The 23,955-nt window shown below is 32.9% G+C and overlaps 1 protein-coding gene and 1 long non-coding RNA gene across 4 annotated transcripts in view; both read right to left on the bottom strand.

Annotated features, from left to right (window-relative positions):
• Nucleotides 1–11,067, bottom strand: part of LOC130452413 (cytochrome P450 306a1) — a 33,869-nt gene extending 22,802 nt beyond the window's left edge. Inside the window, exons 1-3 of one of the 3 annotated variants that reach the window (XM_056791685.1) lie at nt 10,185–10,248; nt 8,744–8,895; nt 5,554–5,860 (exon numbers count right to left, since the gene is read on the bottom strand). In XM_056791685.1, coding sequence (XP_056647663.1) covers nt 5,554–5,860; nt 8,744–8,779 — 343 coding nt within the window. In that variant the 5' untranslated portion in view covers nt 8,780–8,895; nt 10,185–10,248. Of the gene's footprint in view, nt 1–5,553; nt 5,861–8,743; nt 8,902–10,184; nt 10,249–10,925 lie in introns of those variants that run through there. The other 2 variants (XM_056791686.1, XM_056791687.1) reach the window with 2 other exon arrangements.
• A 4,918-nt stretch (nt 11,068–15,985) lies between these two features.
• LOC130445296 (uncharacterized) lies at nt 15,986–18,630 on the bottom strand. Its single transcript, XR_008910038.1, has 2 exons — nt 17,524–18,630; nt 15,986–16,880 (listed from the first exon to the last, which is right to left on the bottom strand). It is a non-coding gene; the product is annotated as an uncharacterized LOC130445296 (long non-coding RNA).
• Nucleotides 18,631–23,955: the final 5,325 nt, after the last annotated feature.

Below are 23,955 nucleotides of genomic sequence, written 5' to 3'. Positions count from 1 at the left end.
AAATCTGGATGATGTCACTGTTTCTGCAGTACCAGGGTTCATCCATTTTGTTCCTCAGTATTTTATTCTGGAATCTTTGAATAATTTCGATGTTTCTCTTACCAGACAACCCCAGAGTTATATGCCATAATTTCAAATAGGTCTCAATATTTGCATTTTGTTATACGTGGATATATATATATATATATATATATATATATATATATATATATATATATATATATATATATATACGAGGCATATTTTTTAAGTACCAGTTTTTGAATACCCTCCTTATAAAATTCTGCCGCTTGATTTGTTAACCACTGTATCACAACTGTTTTGACTTCATTGTCGTCTTGAAGACGCTGATCGCCCAGGTGTTTCTTCAAGTGCAGGAACAAATGGTAGTCGCTGGGCGCCAGATCAGGGCTGTAGGGAGGATGATCTAGAGTTTCCCATTGAAAAGATTTGATGAGATCTTTGGTCCGATTAGCCACATGTGGACAGGCATTGTCATGCAGCAAAACAATTTTGTTCGTAAACCTCACAGATCTCACGATGAATATCAATCGGTTTTACACCTTTAGCAATAATAAATCGTATAACAGCCCGTACTTCACAATCGGCGGGACTCACGATTGTCGGAGGCATCTTAAACACTCAGTAAACAACGTACACAATGAAGAATCAGACTGTAATGGCATCAGTGCGTAGACAAGAGATGTAGGTAACCAGCGCACATGTGCGGAACGCCGATCTTGGGGTTGCGGCGGCGGAATCGCAAAACGGTACTTACTTAAAAAATATGCCTCGTATGTATATAAAGTCAAGCTTTCCACGTATCTATTTGATATGGATTTTCCAGCGAAGTCTCACGTCGAGAGTCATACTGATCATTCTTATAGAATGATCAGTATGACTCTCGTTGCTAGTTGCTAATTTGGACGAAGGATGTTGTTTGTACTCACCACCCATGGCCATAACTGCCGCGTCGACAGCGAAATTAGATATTATGTAGTGTTCAAGTTCAGGGATGTCACTAATGTACAACATATAGAGTACAATCAAGTATGATACCCTGCGGTACTCCTGCCTTGATTTCTTTTATATCAGAATACATACGAATACATATACCTCGCTTTACCCTGAAATATCTATCTGACAAGTAAGACTTTAGGATTTGGGAATATTGTTTTGAAAGAACCAATGATTTCTTCTTATTCTCGGAGATCAAAAATAAAATGCAAGGTTTACGTGTTTCTACACATGAAGACGCGGTTCAAATTACATGTTTTGGAGGTATACAATCGGAATTGAAAAAAATGCTTCGACAATTGGTGTAAATGCAAGCAAAAGTGTATTGATCTTATTGGAGAATATTTTGAAAAACAATCATATCTCAATATCCAATATTTGTTTTTATTTAACTATCTCAAAACTTAAGTAGCAACCCTCGTTCTTTATACTTGTTTTGGATACGCTGATCAGTTTTTCATCCTTATAGCAACATGAACATTATGAACTGATCGTTAAGTTGGTATGTCTCATAGTTTCTTCATACCTGGCCGATTCAGGTGAACTATGGTCTATACTCGGGTTTCTATCTATACAAACTTGTTATTAGTTATTAGCCTTTTATATCAGTTTTTACATCTGCCTCAGTGTCACCTCTCTGGCTTTATTCCTATATCGAGTCTGCCTCAGACACATGAAGTTCTGACTATAAAACTTGGTAAGCTGTATACTAAATATATAAACTATCGCGAATCAAATAAATTCGAACTAATGGAAACTTTTATTTTTGCGCTGTATGTTATTTCTAATACTATCCTGCACTGACAGGAGGACAAAAGAATCGGAGGTGCGTGAGACAGAAAAGGAGAGTGCGGGAATACAATTTTATATTTGTAAAAGTGTAAAGAGTGCCGAAAATGACGTACCGTTGAATGTTGGCATACTGACCTACTCTAAGCAATCTTCCAAAATTAATCTGGGGTTAGACCAAGCGCTGTTGACAGATCTTAGTTAAAATCATTGAAAAAATAGTGTACAAAAATCTGTTATCTATCTATCTATCTATCTATATATATATATATATATATATATATATATATATATATATATATATATATATATATATATATATATTTAATATATTTATCTAGCAATTATATCCTATTTTATTAGAACAAACATTTTTAAGAAATTTTTTTATATTTTAGAAGCTTTCTTGCTTCTTCAAACCATATTCTAAATAGTTAAAATATCTCAAAAAATTTATTATTTAGCAAAAGTTTCGACAATATCAAATTATGTCCAGCAAGGTACCAGAATTTATTTCGCACTATCTGTTAATTCGTATTTGTGGTCTAGTCTCAAAAATTTCTCTGGCAACAACGGATTTGGGTGAACGAACTTTTAAATGCAAATTCTACATTCGTAAAAATGTTGACGTAAAATACAAACGCACCGAGTAGGAAGTTTCACCGAAACAATTTCGAATTAAAAACGCTTGCCAAACTTACAACTATATCAATTTACTTGCAGATCTATCTTATCGTAAAGAAGAGAAATCAACAATATTTTTTATGAGTACCTTATTTCTATCGTTAAATAAATAACTAAATATTAGCGCAAAATGTTTGGAATTTGATATGTTAGTTTCATTATCACTTCGAGAGGCTGTTTTTATAATCAGAAAAATAATGTTTATTACCCTAAACCTTACCGATAAAAACGGTTAATCTTAGGTTAACACTTATTTTATTGGCACTTCATTTAATCAGGCCTAAATAAACATATGTCTACAACTCTTAGAAAGTTTATTAAGTTAATCCTATCAAATATAACCGAAAAAATTGATGCAACAGTAGCAGTACGAAGCCAACTTTGAACTGAGCTGGAAATGCAGTTATAGAAGGTTTAAATGTAGATTTAGCAAAAGAAAAACTTTTTTTAAGAAAAAAGTAAGTACAAGGATGTAAATCCTATTACACTCTAATAGTTCGAGTGATGCTTGCCGTGTGGAGAAACCTGAGGATATTGATCTTGAGCTTCTGTAAGCTGTAGTGTTGTGGAAAGATCTTGGTAAATGATATCAAAGGCTTTTACTTATCCAAAGAAAGGACAGAATAGATTGATGCTCTGAGCGTCTGGTTTTCAGATACTGCTATAAGTGGAATTATATTAGACAGCTCGGAAGACATCTGCTGAGTCAGATCAGCGACCTTCCTTCTATGCTCTCTTCTGTATTGAATCGAGTATCCTGAGGGTATGCTAAGTAGCCGAAACCAAATGTGCGAGTATTATTTTTGAAAAAATTGATATTGGTTTTTTCACTTATGACCAGATTTTTGGGATTTTGGACTACTTTAGCATCATTTTGGTAACCATTCCCAATTGTTGAGCAATTCTTTGTGTGAATTTATGTGGTTCTACGGTGTTTTCAACTAGCAAACGTATTTGAAGAAGATATTGCGACATACTGAACACCTCAGTCCTTATTTCCATTCATTAATGTATGTTTTTCTGTGTGAATTTAAATATTTTGTGATCCAAAAACTTTTCAATGATCAGCAAGAAGTTTTGTATCAATTGGTTATAAAAGCCTATACGAAAAAAATTGGGTCAGTACGTAAAGGATATTAACCATCTTATATATATATATATATATATATATAAATCGAATTCCGTGTTATCTGTCTTTGTTCCGAGGCTGCATCTCCGGTGCTTTGAGCAATGAATTGTTTTACCCTAGGCATGTTGCTAACCTTACCTAGGAACCCTCCTCCTTGATCCGAGCTTGGGAGCGGCATTGGCACTTGCTGGGCTACTCAATCCACCCAGCCTGTACCGGAGGTGGAGATAGAATAGCAAAAATCGTACGTAACAACATCCCACACGGAAGAAGACCTGTTGGACGACCACCAAAACGATGGCGGGACAGTTGGCAATCAACCTTACAGGAACTACTGCAGAGAAACCGGAACAGAACAGGCGCAACGCCTTCTACACGATGATGATGATATAAATAAATCTTGAGACAATGGACGGTAGAGTTTGTTCCTTATGTTATATTTTGTGTAATTCTGTTTTATTTTATTGCTAATTTTCTTCCATTTTCTACCATGGGAAAATTAAATTGCACATTAACGTTTCATATGAATTTAAAACTTGCACCTACAAATTCGATAAGTTATTTTGAATATGTTCAAATGCCTAAGCGTAATGTTGCTTCAATAATGGGCATTGTGGATACTTGTTGTGCAGCACAGTTAAATCCTAGACAATTTACAAATTCAAAACATCACGAAACTTTTTTATAGTCATTTTATGACTCGTCCTAACGCGAACGATATATTTCAAATTAATATGACATCGGTCGTATACTATTTTTTTGGTGTAATGTTTCCAAAAATGCATTTCGCATACTTACAATCATCATTTAAAGACCCCCAAATTTTCATGCAATGCACCGTTTGCCGCTATAAGAATTAAATAAAAAATTCTACAATCCTTTTATAATAAAAGTATATCAATAAAGAATGTTTTGTATTGGCAACACCGCGTCTTATAATAAATTCGCATATTATTTTTCAAATGTAACACTTTAATGTTGTGCGTAACAGGATGCGCACGCAATTTCGGTAAATTATTGTCGAGAGGTTAAATGTCTAATGATACTGCCATACTTTTTCTTTAAATTAAGGTTATAATAATGACGAGTTTTGTTATTCTTTAAAGAATTTAGGTAACCTAGACATAATACAGTTTACAATGAACAATCATTATGTTTCATTATCAATGTTTACGGTGCAGTAATCTTGTACTGATGGTTTTTAATAGGAGCTACATACTAGTGTAGGTTTTTTTTATTGTTGCAGTTTTGCTTTCCGACCATTTCCTTGGGGGTCCTCTTTTTCTCTTTTCCATTTCTCTAGCTTGCCAAATCCTTTTTGCCGGTATATTGTTTTCCATTCTACAAAGGTCTTAAAACCCTCGAAGCTGTTGTTTTTCAATTGTTTTAATCACAGGTTCTACACAAGTCCTTTCTTATCGTTTCTGGTGATACGTTAAATTCTGGGTAAGCACTTCATTTCAGCTGCTTGGATTTTGTTTTTGACAGAGTTTGAAAGTATCAAGCTTTCGTTACCATATATAAGAACACGTTCATTTCGATGTTTTTTGTTTCTTTTCTTCTCAGAAAATTTATGTTATATGCGAACAATATTAAATCGTCGCCAAAAACAATCCAGAGATTCCAACTATTTCTATGTTTCTGGGTCGATTTTTTTAGTTCATGGTCTATTTCTGGATTTGATGGATAACTATTCTGATTCTTTTTATAATGAAAAATTTTTAAAGTAAATTTTTTCAGTAAAATCCCACAAAACTAATATTGAACAGCATTTTCTACCTAAATACGAGTATAGACACAATATACACACGAATGTGAAGAATTATTCTAAACATAAACGGTGAGCAGTATTTTATTATTTACTCTGTAGAAGTGAGTTTTAGATCACGATCAAATCAAATATGACAAAGAAATGTTTAGAGGGGCATACTTACCATTTCCTTCCATTATACCATGAGTCAAATATAGGGGCGCTCTGCCTGTTGTGGCGTTCATTGAAAACACCGATTTAATAGTTTTTGGATTCGTCAAAACTACAGTATAAACACTACCGAGATTCAGTCCATAAATAGAACCATACTTTTTGGATAAGTTTGTCAAAGTAATATATGGGTTTTTTGGGTCCATCCATGGTAAGTAACCGAAAATAGGTATACCCCAAGGTCCAGGTGGTAGACTATAATTTTTCCAAATTATATAGGTAATCCATAAAACAAACAGCGCTATTATATATAAATACATCTGAAAATAAAATACCAAATAACGTTGAAAAATAGGTATCAGAAGCAAAGTTTTAGATATTAAAGTTACTATTTTGTAAGGAGTTTGCTTATTTTTATAATTAACAATATATGTTGAGTAAGTGGCAATGAGAATCAGAGGTTGATAAAACATTTAGGCTAGTTAACACTTAAACAAATAGCTCCGACATTATGTGATCTGTAATTGGCCGAAATTGAATACAAAACCTATTCAAAACAATATTTAGCTTGTTTTGTTTTCTTATTATTGCAATACTGATCCACTGACGTCATAATATAAATTAAAATCTTATTTTCGTACTAACAGACATAGTTCAAATGTCATTTTTTCCGATCGCTAAATACTATGAAAAAAATTAGTTGGAGAGGTTATCACGATCAAATTATATCGTAATATTACTGTTATCTTGTGCATAAATATTTTCACTATTTGAATATCTAGCAGGGAACTCATATAAAAATAGTAATCAGATATGATGACTTTTTTGTAGAATCCCGTATTTACAATTTATACAAGTCTGCTATATTCTAAAACTTGACAATCAAATACGAAAACTAACGATAGAGTACAAATTACATATCCTGTGTTGCCACTAGCAACACTCAGAAAACGTTCAGAGAGGCCAGACGAAATTATATGAGAGGATTGAGTTAAATGGGACCGATAGAGTTAGCAATTTTATGGTCTATTGCAAAGTCTTTTGAAGTAAAACTCTCAGTTAAATATGTCTTTATGGAGACATTTCATTTCATTTATTTAAAAAGCTGTTCATATCTATAAATGTGAAATTTTTTTAACAAAAATAAGAAAATCAGATTGGATCACACTGCTTCCTTTGACAACTCATTTAACAGCACTTAGTTCCTTTCCGTTTAGATTTGTTCGACATTTCATTATGGATTATTTTTATTATTTTTTGTCTAATTATGGTTCAATTCGTCAAACTAATCGTTCATTTGTCGTACTTAATCGTACTTCAGAAAATAACAATAGATCATTTTTAGAACACGTTAACTCTCACTGATCCGAGGATGTTCATTGTTGGCAAATCTTTGACCAACTAGCTATTTTTTTTAGTCTGGCAACAGAAAATAATCCAAGGGAACTGAATCTGGCGAATAGGGTGCATGAGGTAGCAATTCAAACTTTAATTCATTAATTTTGGCCATTTCAATAACGGATGGGTGAGCTGCAGCATTGTATTCATGAATCCACACTTCTTCTTAGCCAAATCCGGTCGTTTCTGCTTGATTTCTTTGCTTGAACGTTACAATAAATTCGCATAATACTCGCCATTCATAATTTTTCATTTTCAAGATAATTAATGGAAATTATCCTACGCGCATCCCCAAAAAAAAGACGCCATAACCATGCTTGCAGATGGAACGGTCTTTGTCTTCTTTTTAGCCGGTTATCCCTATTCAGTCCATTGTTTTGATTATTCTTTCGTTTCGGGAATGAAGTGATGGACCCACGTTCCATTCATGGTTATGATACGGCGCAAAAATTATGTGAAACATTGACAAACACCCGACGAAAACATCTTCATGAAGGTATTTTTGTTCCATTGTAAGCAAACGCGACACCCATCTTGTTCACATTCACAAATTTTCAGTCAATAGGTGATGTACCGCACTTTTTGAAATGTCTACTATGTCTGCTAGCTCGCGCATTTCCAGTCGACATCATCCAGTACCGCTTTGTGAATTTTCTTCAACATTTCTGGAGTCTCCACTTCATTTGATCACCTACCCAAAATGTTACTATTCATATCGAAGGAGCAGTCTCTTGGTTGGGCTGCGGCCTTTCAAATAAAAGTATTGAATTACATAACGATGACCAATTTTTTCCATGTTCACAATTCACTGTAAACGTTTACTATTGATGCTGCCAAACAACGTGACGTCTTCAAACTTGAATCATATGCTGTTTAGATCGCCATCTCTAGGTCAGACCAGGTACTTCAGGGATCATCTTCATAATTTGTATCTCCTAAGATGCTTTGGTGTTAGAGGTTTTCTGTGATTTTACTGTAGCTAGGTGAACTTCTCATCAGCGAAATGGACAACTACAAGAAATAATACAAGAGAACCTAAAAATCATCACACTCACAGCTCTACAGACGAAAATTTTCCCTATATTAAAGCCATTCCCAAAATATATCATATCCCACACAAAAATATTTCATGCTTAGTAGTAACTCAACGAGTTTCTTTATCGCGAGACGCTGAGCATGGAAAAAGCTTTAGCCTTTGTACAGAGAAGCATTTATGAAGATCCAAATCAATGAATTCGTCGCACTTCTCATCAAATGAGATTGTGTCCGTCTACTTTATAAAATGTTGTTGGATTAACAGCTTCAAAGATTCACATTGTTCAAGTATTATCTCCAAATGACCATTGTATGCATTGTCAACTCAGCGAATGGGCTAGAACACATATTGATATTGAATTCCCATTAAAAACTTTGTTCTCCGATGAAGCCACCGTGGTTGAATGAGTACAGAAATAAGCAGAATCACATTTCGTGGGAGAATGATCTACCTTTGTGGTAACAAACACCATTACATCAACAGACCTGCCATATAGACAAAATCATCAGCATTTCATTTTCATACAATTTTCTAATCAGTAAATCCCGACACATTGATATTAAAGATATATTTCTATGTTTTATTATGATTTAAAATTGTGTATCTGTAAGAAGACAAATTTTAGAAACTCTTAATACAAGCGAACAAAAACTCCAACATAACATTTTCAAAATTTAATATACCCTATTTGGGTAAGGTGGTGATTATTCCAATTTGTGGCTAGAATATTTGTGTTTCAACCCATTGCTAAGTTTTCAAACAAACTTACCTCAACAGTAATAAACAATAACAACCGCAAAATCATTTTGAAGAGAACGAAGACCGAATTAAGATTAGTACACTTGCACTCGCATTATTCAGAAAAACAGTTTGCAACAGCTTTAAATGATAAACTGAACTCGATTAATTGCCACATATCTACTATCATTAAGAAATTTTGAAAATAAAGACAATTCCGTACACGATTATTATGATAAATGATATATTTGGAAAACAACTTGAACACAGATTTTGTTTATAGGTTAAAAATACGTAAAGTAAATCAAATATATCAAGTTGAAGATCTATATTTATCTCATTACATTTAGAAATCCCTTTATACCTAGCATAAATATACAAACATTCCAATCATTAGATGATATTTGACATAATTCCTTCCAAAACATAATAAATAAAAATAGGTTCATTTTATTTCATATAAAAACGTTAAATAAGGTTAATCAACCTTCTAAATTGATTAGCCATTCACTACCAAGGTCAAATAGTTTACATAACAGCTTTTATATTCGCAACGATATAAATAAACTGGTTGCCCTGATGCCACATTTTTATGTTTATCACATTTCACGAAATTTGTAATATATGAAAACTTTACTGATAATTACGAGGATATCAAACCTTAATACAATACAAGAATATGAACCAAATATAGATTTCAATTTTATAGGGAGCAAAAATAAGACTGAAAAAACTAAATGCATTTTATATTTTCCAAAAAACACAATCTTACACCCCAGATCTAATGCTCAATAACAATCGCTTAAAATTTGTCCATAACATAAGATTTCTTGGAATGATTTTTGACAGAAAACTGAAAGCACGAAAACAATCACGAGCATATCTCACTATAACTGCTACTGCCTTAAACCAACCAAAAATCATTCAAAATAGAGCACTAAGAATAGCAGCAGGAGCACTCAGTTCCAGCTCAATAAAAAGCTTGCAATTCGAAACCAAAGAATTTCCTCTACATTTCAGGAAAAAAAATACCTTGCCGCTTTATATGCGCTATCCATCAGCACAAACCAACTGAATCCAGTTTATTCCATCATACATGACAATCGCTACAAAATTCCACATCCGATTAACATCAAAACTGATGCGCCATTTCATGTAAGAGCCACTCAAATTCATGCAGAACTCCACATCTAATTCCTAAACCTGCTCCCCTCCATGGTCGATCAATATCCCACCGCAGACACTACACAGTGCAAATTTAACAAATTAGAAATTCCCAATGTCTTGATTGGAAAAGAATTTGCTCCTTAGAGTTGATAAATTTCCTAAATTTCACTTCGCATATACAGAAGCATCCAAAACCACTGTGGCAAATATCGAAATCGAAACTATGTGATGTGAAATCGGAAATGGAACAATTACTCCAAGTTAAATTAACTAGGTTACGAATAGGCCACTTTAAATTCGCCTACAGTTATTTAAATAACAAAATTGAGCCCCCTCAATGCAGGACACAACTCACTGTGAAACACTTAACAACTGACAAGACAAGACAAAAACCTTAATAACACTATAGAACAAATACTTTGCAAAAATTGTAATATCCAAAATCTTTTTAAATATTTGAACAGCACACTTATAATTTCATTCTGCTTGCAAAATAAAATAAAAAGTTGAACCTTAACTAGGTACTCAGTTTTTACTGGTTGTTAATTAATAAAAATATTTTTTTGAAACAATTTCAATGTCTATTGAAACATACGAATTGAAGATACAATTCTTCCAATTTAATAAACTATTTTGATTGCTAATTGATATTTAAACATCCAATAAAAAGAGAAAAGTTTCAGCCCGCATTGTATATTGTAGAAATTTATTTAACATTTTCGTAATTATCGCCAGCGTAGTTATTAAAAAACAAATAGTTTTAACACGTGCATGAATTAATACAAATAATGCAAATAGAAGTACTGACGTTGTAAAATATAATTAAAGAATACATTCATTATCACATTTTTGATTTATTTGATATAATAGAAACTATAGACGTTCCGTTGTAATTGACAACGTCGCACATAACCTCACAAAATGATTCGATACACCGACCGGTCTCTAAAAATAGCGTCGATATATTTTTATAAAGAATTCGTTCGACGTTACTTCGCTGATATTTCAAAAAATACTTAATTAAATCTACTAAATATATAACTTACCTTTTAGATATAATTTAGGTCATATCACGAAAGGAACAAATATTACACTACTACCTAAATGGTTCACCAAAAGCAACTCCTTTGCCACAGAACTGACAAAGCAACAGTTGATGTTTGATATCGATAAGCCGGAAAAGAATACAGGGGACGCACCAAATTTTCAATATCATTTTTATCACGACTAAATATTATCATTTTGTAATATACGTAGAAAAAGTTATTGCTAGGAACATGTGGTCACTAAGAATGGGACAATTACTATAAAAATTGGTTTCTGTTGATTAAATGTGGAATTAACTTCTATCAAAAATAGTCTAAACTTAACAAAAGTTTATGAAGAAAAAAAATTTCAACTACAGATGACTGGGTCGATTGTTTAAATGGGCCTGATTGCATCAGGAAACAACGACATTTATTTATTTAAATATTTAGGCTACAGCATTTAAATCATAACTTTTATTTATCCGGTCATACGGGGGTAAATGGATTCTGTAAATACGAAATAACTACACAATTATGATTACAAAATACTTCTTTTTCTTAGTTCCATCTTCGGACAAAGGTTTGCGACCATCACGACTAGTTGTACTTTATTCACGGCTGCTCTAAACAATTGCTTTGCTATGCAGTTGAGCCACTCCCTAAAGTTTCGCAGCAATCTTCGTCGTCCTATACCTCCTATAAGTACTATATCCTCTATCTCTCCCTGCATAATCAATCTTTGGAATTCGTATCGTTGTCCTCTCATTACATGACCGAAGTACTCTAATTTGCGGACTTTTATGATAATCAATCATTCTCTTTTATGCCATTTTGCGTAAAACTTTTGCGATTTTATCTGTCTTTGATATTCGTAGTATTCTTCTCAATATCCACATTTGAAAGGCTTCCAGTTTTTTCATTATTGCTTTGTTTAATGTAGCTGCTTCCATTCCGGACAGAAGGATCCAGTATATGTAACATTTTATCATTCTTTATTCAAGTTTTTACATCGAAAGAAGTTTTTCATTTTATAAAATGCACTTCGAGCAATTTCAATTCTCACTTTTATAGTCCTTAGATATTTGCATTTTGATCTTGCATTTTTGAGAAGTGCATATATTTAGTTTTATTTAAATTCATGTGTAGCCCATACTGCTCGCTGAGTCTTCTTAACTTTTTCGTAATTCTTTGAAGGTCTTCTATATTCTCCGCTATAAGATAGTGTCGTCAGCATATCTTACGTTATTAACTCCGCTTTCTCTTCTTCTAGTGCTTCCTGTATAATTACTTCCGAATATATATTAAAAAGTATTGGTGGTAATATGCAACCCGGTTTTACTCCACGTTTTATATGTATTTCTTCTGTTAGTTCACCCTTTATGTTCATTTTAGCTGTCTGGTTATGATAAAGTGTTTCTATTACTTTAAGGTTTCTGTAATCTATTTGTTTCTCTTTCAGTATCTTTATCAATTCTTCACTTTGAGCTCTATCAAAAGCCTTTTCGTAATCGATAAAAAGCTTACTTGCGGATTGATTAAAAAATAATCAGTTTCATCTGAATTAGCTCCTCTGAAATAGATATAAAAGTATTAAAAAAAGAGTCCGCGAGATATCATAAAAAAAAACGATACAAAATAACTCTCACCACCGAAAAAATCAAAAAACTAACAAGGGTACATACAAGAAAATCGATTATTGACCCCACGACCGCTATTCTGATGTAGTCAGCTAAGATTGCTCTATTGCAGTCGAAACACGATCAAAACCAAAATATTTGTTTGTAGGGTACATAAAAAATGTAAAAAGATTCGTGAGTATCTAAAATGGAAAAAAATATTTAGTGCACAGAAAATAAAAAATAAAAATGAAAACCTCAAGAATCCGATCGTAAAAAGAATAAAGGACAATGGTTATCTATCGGTTATTCTTTTAAGTTTATCGTACCATAGAATGATCAGTACTTTCCTATTTGAATACCCGCTAAGTGAACCGATGCACTGAAAGTAGAACTTGAACCTTTACTTTCCTCTCTGAATTTTTATAGTCAAAAAGAAAAAAAAAGCGAATGATTTGAAGCAAACGATTTTTAAATAATTTGAATAAATATAAAAAATCTTAGTTTTAGTTGTTTGGAGGAAGGATCTACGCTGTTAATTGAATTATTAATCCGTTTACAAAATAAAATGAATTATTTCTGTTTCAAAAATTGCATCAGCATTCTTTTTTTAACTTCTTGGAGTGAGTATGAGTGAGGTCGTTTACCGCGGGTGCATTGCAACCATTTTTATGAAAATCTAAGGCCAACCACTGTTGAAGTTCAATGAATCTGTTTGTTGCCAACTGCGTGACGTTTTGCAAAAAAAATGATACACTTTTATACAATTTTATTGTGTCTCATCATAATGGAGCTCTTTTTCCGAAACTTTTTTTGGAAATATTAATCGGTTTAACAACTCTATTGAACAATAAAAATTATGTTAAATACTAAACGTAAAATATACAAATTCTTTCTATGAATACATAAAATACAAAGGTCTCCATAACAATGCATTATAGATGAAGCCTTACAACCCTTAAAAAATTGCGAAAACTTTTGTGAGTATTACGTTTATTAGTAGTATTTGTTTGAGGAATTAAGCCGGCATTTCGGCCTCCTACGACCAACACCTATGAAGCGATATGGCACACGGACACCCTCTGTCTTTCAAGATCTGGCTACAACAAAATACGTTTTTCAACGCCACGACGGGGTGAAAATCTTGTTGCGCATGCCTTACCACGGACCTTACAAAGTGATTGAACGAGGGGAGAAAACTTTCATTATCTAATCACAAGGAACAGAAAAAACTGTAACATTCGGCTGACTGAAACCGGCGTACACGCTGAACGAGATATATCAGACGACAATGTCATGACTATCTACCTACGAAGTCGTCAGGCACCAGCAGCAGACCAAAATCCGGAACAGCACCCTGACGATAACCAGCCGCAGCCGATGAACTACCAGCAGAGAAAGACGCACCAGCCCAACCACGTTCAGAGCGACGACTTCGTACAATGTTATCAAGCCTGGTTTCCGTAAACACACAGACTCAGAAGGGGGTTATGTGGCGGCCACACCATGTGCCCTTGCATTTAAAAATACTTAATATAAGTAGACATTTCTCCGAATAAATTAGTTTAATAAAACGATGATCCGTCCATATCTGACTGACCAATATCTGACCCAAGAAATTCAATATAACCTTCTTAATGTCCAAATACTCGTAGCATACAATTATATGAATCCTCCCCAATATGCCTGACTTTGGGAAAAACCAAAACCTTCTACCTGCTTTTTGTTCTATACTAACACAAAACCAGGTGAGGCGTTTGGAATTGTGAAGAAATTCCTTCTATCTCGAGACCACGAAGCGATCAGATCTCGAAAGCCGGGATCTAAGCGAAGCTACGGCCTTTCTGGAGACGTAGTTTAATATATATTTTTTATTTTTTTAGTAGTTTTGTTAAAATTATATACATATCTTGAATTCAGACGTGAATGTTAAGTTCCTTCCTAAATATTTAGATAACAGTTTTGAAAAAAAAAAGTTTTCTTCTTCACTTCATCATTCTGATTTCTGCTTGACATTTGACAAGTTCAGTTTTGTCAAAAACCAAGAAAGTCGTCGGTTTTTGACTAAATTTACTAAATTTTACTAGTTTTTTTTATAAAACTACCGCACTGTTTAAGATATTTATATAAGTTTTTCCCTCGAAAACTATATCAATTAGTATTATCAATTTATTCCTCAATAGTGAAGTAAGTTCTAAATGGAATTAAGATTCTTTTGTGACTTTATTCAGTAAACTTGTAAAGTAGTTTCGCTTACTAATATCCCCGTTTATCTCACTAATAATTTTACCATCATTTGATTCTCAACCCTTGTAATGTCCATTCGAACCAACTGACATCTGTGAATTTTTCATTTATCTTAGACTACCGGACATATGTGATACGTAGCGTCGATATGTTTGAGTGACTTAAAAATAATCATGTACGTTTGTCGGCAAATGAAATGAACCGTGTTAACTTATTTTTATGTTCCATCTACAATACTATTTAGTTCCTAGGAGGAATATTGTGATGGATTCTGCTTGTGATTTTTATTCTGAATCTTCTAATCTTTTTCTACTACCAGGTCAGCGTTTGTACACTCCCGATTGATAATAGTGATGTATCACAAAGACACCGACAATTACGGCAACACATGCTGCATGAAGTGGTCATCAAGGGCCACAAGTGTACCTTCACACAGGCGCACATTGTAAATCCTATAGCCACTATTAATTTTCCACATAATAGTTCACCTTCCTAAGAGTATTTGATTTGCTGATTACCGACGGCATCAAATAAAGATAAGAATTATTGCGGGTCCTCAAAGTACTATATTTACGTCAGTAGTATTGCAACAAAATGTCAGAGATTGAGGTTAAGTTGATCACTCACGGTATTGCAGCCAGCGTCGTTAGATTTCGTCACATAAAACAAAATCAAATATAATTTAATCGTTTCAACCAATTCGTACAATTCTTTCGAACGTTGGTAACCCTGTTGGTTATTGTTCTCTAAGAGGACCTTTTGAATAGGTGTTTTCGATCATTCTTGACGGGTGATTCTTTTACAGTGAGATGCTGTCTTGATAAGATTAAGATCTTTTCATTTAATTAAGAGGTAATTACGCAAACAAACACCTTTAATTTTTATCAAGTTGAAATAAATGCCCAAGATCGTCACCAAATGTTGAAGTCTGTCTATGTTTACAAGTGGTATGAGCAATTCACAAATGGATTTTGTTTTTAATGATTCACCGTATTGTTATCCATATATTAAGATATAAAATAAACAAATCATTTAGCTGTTTACATTTTATTTACATTCAAATTGCAAAATAGTAATATATTGTCATATTTGTATATTTCTCATTGAAAAACCAAAAATTGAGAGTTCTCTTATAAAATGCTTGGATACTTCGTTTATAAAAGCCCTCATTAAAACACCATAAAAACTCGTAATTATGTAAATATATAGGAGCACGTGAGCCAAAGACAATAACTGGCTATGCCTCAAGCGACGTAAAAGTAATTCGAAAACGCTTCAAAGACAGTGGCGGGTACTTGACTAAAACCTCAGCCGTTATAGATAAAAAGTTTTAAATTTGACTAACAAGATTTTAGTGTACAAAGTAAACGCGGCACCCACTTTGAAAAAGCTTTCTCATGGTCAAATGTTCTTGCATAATTTTGATATCTTTACGGCCACAGCAATCTGCCTCACAAAATTGTTTGAAAATAACAAAAGTAGCTTCACTTAAATGGTTGTCACTTTTTCCTGACTAATCGAAATGTCGTAAAATTTAACACATATTCTTGTAAAAGTAAGTTGGTAATGCATAAACGTCATATAAATTTGACAATAGCCGCGCCATCTGTATGTCAGTCACACGACTTATTGAGTGATGTAATAGCAGCCATATGTATTGTAGATGCTCAGATATATTTTTATCTATCCATTTTTCCAATCTAAATAAAAGATCAGAAACAAAACATACATAAATTTTGCGTAAATATTTAAAATTTGAAAATACTATGAGGAATCTGAGCACCTCAAAATTCAATTGAAAATTGTATTAAAGATTTCGGATTCACTCACAACGACATCGAGCAAATTCTAAAAAGAATGTAATAATAACTGATCTATGTAATGAATACATTTTGTAATAAATGATAGTAGCAGTACTTGTTATGAGTTTTTTCTGAGACGACCATGGCTTATGGAACCCCCGTCAGTGCAGTGGTTGGCCTTAGATTTTCATAAAAATGGTTGCATTGCCCCCTCGGTAATCGACCTCTGAGGCTGATGCCACGAATGGCACGGCAATCATGGCATTCGGTAAATGAGGCTGGTTAACCAGATTTTTAAAAGATTTTATCTAGAAAAGGTTATTTTATACTTTAGCCTATTTTATACCAATTTCTACTTCTAATTCAACCAAGCAAAATGTTTCTTGTCAGTTAATATTAAAAGTTAAAACATTCCTTAATTTATTAATTAATTAATAAGTATATTACTACTATTTACTTATTAGTTTTCATTTTCTTATTAGTGTCCATTCCATTTCTTTGCAATGTTTTTTGGAATGATTTTTCCAATTGATATGTTTCACAGTAAAACAAGAGACTATAATGATTTAATATCAACAAGAAATAAAAAAACATTTGAAATGGTTCGATTGTACTTTAATAATATGTTGTTATCTAGCCTTGATCTACATTTCAATGATGGTGACTGTTTACTAGACATTCTTTAACAAATCAAAATGTCGGCTCTTGTTTTTTACTAGAGAATTTCGTTGGGAGTTATAAAAAGAATAATCGTGAAATAATTGACATCAATCTCACAAACGTCTTTGTATATAAATATAAACTAAGTATATTTAATACGGAGATTTTCTTAAGGACTATACTAGTACAGAATACAATAAGTCTGAACTTTTATTAACTTCTTAAAGTTGGGACATTTAATACTCCATCTGAAAAGTAGTATTTGAGACTAAGTGCTAAGAAAATACCTACATATTCGAAGGGCATGTAGAATTTGAATCTAAAATCACATCTAAAACCAAATAGCATTTCGTCTAATCTCGCTGACAATTCCAATCCATATACATGTTGAGAATTATTTATAAATTTATCTAATATCGGGATTGTTAAACCTCAAAGCTGAAAAAAGAACGGCTCATCATTGTTCGAAATATATCACACCTATCGCAAAAATAGTCATGGTTTGATTTGGAAATGGACTTAAAAATCAATAGCACATGAAAAGCATCGACTTATTAAAGGTTATGGACCAGCCCAAACGATTTTAAAACGATGTCAACGCAGTGTCATAGAAACGACATAAAACGGATGGAGCAAAATAAAAGGAATTTATATCTAGAGCCTGAAGTTCATTTCTTTTGCTCATAGTTAATTACGATACTTCATCTTAGAGTTCCTAAAAGAACTTTAGGTGTCATTTGTAGGTTACTGTCTTATCAATTATACTATTTTGAGATATTAAGGATTCTTCAATATTATTGTGCCCTAAATGGCTAGAAAGAGAAACAAAAAAGTATGTTAATATCAGTAATAATTCTATTTTTCCCAATAGAAATTAAAATTGCGATCAAAAATTATTGTAAACCTATTTTTCAAATTACCAAAAGACTTCCGTTGGGCACCATCTAAGCGGGCTTTCGCAGTACACGTAATAAGCAGATTTCATCCTAACTGTGTTCTCTTCTTGAAATTCCGCTTTTTCCTTTTCCAATTCCAAGGCCCTGTTCCCGTTGGCAGTATCCTCTTCCTTCTTTTATGAAATTTCAGAGACACTGTAATATTCGGATTGCGAAAACTTATCTTTTAGGATTTCGTCTATATCACTTACGTCATCTTCGGCTTCATCAAACCACTGCATCACAGTTTCATCAAAGTTTCAATCACCATAACACCCCTTCATGACGATCCAGATTATTTACAATGTGAAAAACTCACACTAACAGAAAGGTGGCATTTGACAGACCAGGATACATTGATTTTATTGCCATTGTCCATCTCAATTCCATTAGAAATTCAAAAGCTAGGTATAAGGAAGGTGATCAATCACTTGAGGATTACATGGGGTGACCGGACTTTAAGCATTTTCAAAACGATTGTAATCGATTTTTAGTAGCCTAGGATATACATATACCAATTTTTAAGTTATATTATAGTCAAATTGTGTTCCAGTTTTCATTGATCTCATTCAATTCTGCCTGGTTAAACTCTGGATAATCCCACCTCGGCCATCCTATAATCAGCCAGGTTTGGCAGAACTCTAAATATCTATAGTTTGTTCTAATATCTTATCCATAATAGATATCTTAACATTAAAAGAAATTATCTTTTATGAATAACATTTGTCATAAAACTATAATTTTATTAAGAATGTATTTAAAATCTATTTTTACAAGCAACCAGCTTAGCCCACGATTGTAGACCAATCTTGGGTTTGTCTAGGCAACCAGGCCTTATCCTAGAAATTAAAAAATGGATGAATTGCAAGCATAGAATAACAAACTATTTTGTCACGCAGATTCTTATAGGACATGGATTGTTCGGTACCTTTACTAAAAGAATTAAAACAAACAAACAACAAAAAACAAACAGCTCACGATATCTGTGAACAAAGGGACGACCCTGCTTATGTCTTGTACGAATGTGTGAGATGGAATCAAGAAAGAAGAGAAATAGAAAAGAAGATTAACAGAACATTGTCGAGAGAGGAGTTAATTAGATTCATGACTTCAAAATAAATTGGCAAAACGTAACAGAATACAAGACGTCAATAATGAAGAAGATGGAAAAAGAAGATAGGGAGGTGAAAGGGTAAGTACAAACATAGTAATTTAGGAAGGTATGCTGACGAAATGGCAGTCTCTGTTCTACCAGTACACAGTCTCTCCCAAGAACGTTTTTAAAAGTGGAGGGTGGTTTAGTGAGGTGAAAGTCCCACACGAACTCTCAGTATTGCACCGCCTGCCGCGCTGAGAGGAAGGCATTTTCTTTCATCTACCACTAGGGCAAAAAAAAGGCTTGCTAACCAAGCGAGGAGCATGTTATCATTCCAGAGTCCCACCAAGCCTGGGCCTATAATGGTTTCCAAGCTTGGGTCAGAGTTGTACATACTTGGCGCAAGTCTGGGCCTATACTGGGCCCATGGTACATAATATGGAAATATATTTTATTTTTACTTCAATATTTGTTTTAATATAATAAACATATTATTTGACACAAATATAATACCTAGAAAGAATTTAAACGAACGTGAAAAAATATCTGTCATTCAAATTAAAATGTATTTACACATACTGATATTCACGGTATTATAAGAGTAGAGCTGTCTGTATTCAAGTTTGTTGTTAAATAAATTTCTTATTGGAACTGTCAATCAATCTAAAGTGGTAACTAATTTTGATGTGGTCGATCCTTATTAATAATAACAAATGTTTCTAAAAAGTTATTTCGAAGGTAGTGGTCAATGTTTTCTGTAGGTAGTGAACTCTATAGAACTACCAGGTAGACCATTGTCTGGCTCGCAAGGTCATTTCCCTAGCTCTATACATACTCAACCAACCTGCTACCAGTAGTTGTTATTCAATTCTTATGATAATGATAACATCGATCTTGGTAGAATGTTTGACGTGTAGTTATTTATAGCGGACAATTTAAGGTTTTTCATTTCACTAAGATGTTATTTTTTACTATACTTTTTAGCAATGAAATATTCCAGAAATTGAATTTAAATTGTTTTGACAATCACATGGTCTTTACAGAGGTTCATTATCCCATATCATAAATCAAGTTTATAGTCCTGTGTACTCATATCAACTTACCCTGCGATCAGTTGTTTTACCATCATCAGAAATACCAAGAGTCAGAGTAAACAAATAAACAAATAAAATAAAAAAAATTAACAGGTTAAGGAGAGCTGTTGAACGTTCTTTTATATTTTAGGCCTGTCTATACAAAGAACGAAAGATATTGCTATTAAATATGGTTATACATATTATGATAACTTAATATAATTAAGGTTGGAATTTATATGCAAACCAATTACGTGAAATATGCGCATATATACGCAAAATATGAAATCGTTTTTATTTATCTATTTAATATTTATATCTATTTACAAAGATTCACATGTTATTATTAAGTACTATTGATTAGAATTTCGTCACACACAGTTATATGTTTTTTGGATTCCTCGATATTGGAAACCCTGTCGTTCGACGTTCTACGTAATCGGCATATATTATAATGCTTTTACGAAGGTTCAATTTTTATTTCTGCTGCTACTTCTCCACTCAATACTTAATCAAAGTAATAAAGCCTTCATAAGTTGGAATTATTGAAACCGTTGACGATATTCACACTGTTTACACCAACACTCATAATTACACTGTCTGACGCGCGTTTGAATAACCAATCTCTGAGGACGATAACTTGGTTATCGAAACGCGCGCCAGACAGTGTAATCGTGAGTGTTAGTGTAGTGGTAGTGTAAGCAGTGTATTCAGTATAAAGCCTTTATGTTTAACTGGCACATTCTTTAATTTATTTGAAATGGATTGGATGATAGTTTTTAATTTTCTAGTTGATTGAATCGAATAAAGCTATTTCAATTTTCTCTTGTGTGATATCGTTTCAATAATTATTTTATAATTATTGTTCATATAACTTAAATTTTGCTCAATTTTGCTTCTATGATGCAGTTGAATTTTCTTCCCATTTTTTTAAGTAATTAAAAGAAATTAAAGACTTCGCGTACCAAACTGCAATGCGAGTAGCTTTCGACGCAAGATAAAATCTAGAAGTGCTTCCATGTCTGTTTGCACCCTTGAAGGAGCTTTAATAAATATTTTTTTATGTTGTTAATTGAATCATTAACCCTTGGAAACTGAAATCTTGTTTTCCCAGCGATTCTACTGATTCCGGACAAGTACAGCGAATTAAGATAAAATACTTTCAAATTTATCCCTACTTCAACCACGTAAACTATATCAAACAGCATGGAATTGAGGAAAAATATTTTGATCAAACTTCTCTTAATAAATCTACTAAACAGTTACATTTGTTTTATGTAACTCCTTCAAGGCATCTAACTATGGTTTCGTTCAAAAAATTTCACTTAGAATACTTGTTAACAAATTTCATATATAGCGGTGAACATGGCCGAATAAATCAAATTTGGAGGTGCTTCTTCATTTTTGCGCAATAGATGTTTGTAGCAAATTTTGCAAATTCCGTTTCTCGCAATTTCTTTTGTGAAGCGGTGTTCCACAATACTGGCCTATTTGGTGTTTTGTTTAATTCTGAAAAAATTGAGGATGTGAGAAAAATGTGATATATAAATATAAAGGGAAAATAAATGTTCAATTCGCTGGAAAATGCGTACCAACTTACCACGGAACTTAGAAAAAACAGATTAACCATCGAATCCGGATAGGGTCCAATCGAGCTCAATATTTTTGAACAAATTTCGAACTCCAACATTGTAAAATACTATTATAAATGACTGTTTCAAAAACAAAAACCTTTTTCGACAACTGAAAAATGTCGTAGATAAACATAATAGGTTGCAACCTGTTTAAGAAAAGATCAAGGACTACCAGATGATGAGACTAAGAGCTTTAGGGAAGCTTGAAGTTTCAAACTATTGGTTCATAGGTGATGCCTGTAATTTGATGCAATAAGCGTCACGTTGAAAAACAAATGTAAACCAAGAAGTATCACAAATATCCATAAATTTTTTAAAATATGTACACAAGCTTTAAATAAAGCTGTCATTATTGTATAACATTTTTGTGAAATAACTTTTTCGTCATCTGATGTAAATATAACCATCTTTTTGGCTCGCGACTTCTGTAGCAGATTTCTATTTACTCTACTCTCAATTTAGAAGAGCTGGTAGCCATAGAGAAGAGAATATCGTTAGTTTTTTTGAGAAGAGAAGACTATAATGTAATATACAAGGGGTACGAATCTTATGGTGAAGTTAGCATACGAATTATTTTAACAAAATCAAGAAATAATGTTTATAAAACACGCCTATCTACCAGGAAGGATATGATATGGAGAACCAGGGTCAAAGTAGTCGACCAAATGAGGTGACGATTCCAGATATGTTGAAAAAAATTCACAAAGGACGTTGACTGAAAATGCGGTACGTTGCATATGACCTGAAAATTTGGACATGAGAAAGCTGTGCGCAATATGGGTGCCGAGTTTGCTCACCATAGAACAACTACAGCTCGATAAGATGTGGGTTCATCACTTCACATCCGAAATAAAATAAACAAAAGAAAGCAAAGAGTGTTCCATCTGCAGGTAAGGTCATGTTGCAAACTTATTGCATCGTTTGAGCGAAGAAGTCAAGCAAAAAGGACCAAATTTGGCTAAGAAGACAATGAACCAGCACACACATCCCTTATTGCAATGGTCAAAATTAATGAATTAAAGTTTGAATTGCTACTTCATGCACCCTATTCGTTATATTTAGCCCACTCGGATTATTTTCTTTTCCCAAACTTGAGAAATTTGCTATTTTGAGAAGCTTGACGATTATAAAAAGGGAATAAAGCTTGTTGAACATCGTTGGGAAGAGTGTAGTGTAGCTAAAAGGAAATTATGTTGAGAAATAAATATATTTTGTCCAAAATTTTTGTGTTTTTTTTTGTTGGACCAGGTACTTACTTCTGGCAACCTCCTCGTAGTATTTTTGAATAGTAATTATGATATTAAGGTGATGTTTTTACTATTGGTGCTTCCTTTTGTTTAGAATGGATTATTATTAAAATTTGTTATAACTTTAAAGGAATGCTTAACAAAAATTAAAATTAAAAAACTGAAGATTCCATTTGTGGTCTAAAATATATGTTAAAGTTTATGTCCGCTTGGTATATAAAACAAAGAAAATAATTATACTTTTATCGAATACGGAGAGATTGCATCAGATTACTTTATTAGGTAAAATAATTTCGAATTATATTATAGAAAATCATTAACATATGCGAAGTTTTTTAGTATTTAGTAATTTGTTCACATCTCATACGAAAATTAACTGGCCTGTTTACTGCAGATGTACTTGTAGACGGCCTAGGAGCGTCACTGACCACACTGAACCTCCGCTGCTTTGCCATGTGATTTGCATAAGAATCGTATCTGGATCGTAGGCCAACAACCCCTTAATAAATTCTTCTTTTTTATTTCCATTTATTTTTACGTATCTTTGTAATTGCCTAGTTAGTTACTCATAAGAAAGTGAGAAGAAGGGGACACTTGTTAAAATGTTTTTGCATTCTTGAATACTAAATGAAATGGAAAAAAATATAAATGAAATATAAATAAATATTGAATAAAACACTATCGTAATAATGACTGAATAAATCCACCTCTTTTGAACTATATCCAAATCTATGGACG

This window comes from Diorhabda sublineata, chromosome 1 (assembly GCF_026230105.1).
Source record: "Diorhabda sublineata isolate icDioSubl1.1 chromosome 1, icDioSubl1.1, whole genome shotgun sequence".
NCBI classification, from domain to species: Eukaryota; Metazoa; Arthropoda; class Insecta; order Coleoptera; family Chrysomelidae; genus Diorhabda; species Diorhabda sublineata.
Note: the sequence above shows the minus strand (reverse complement) of the source record. Positions and strands in the feature narration are given on the sequence as shown.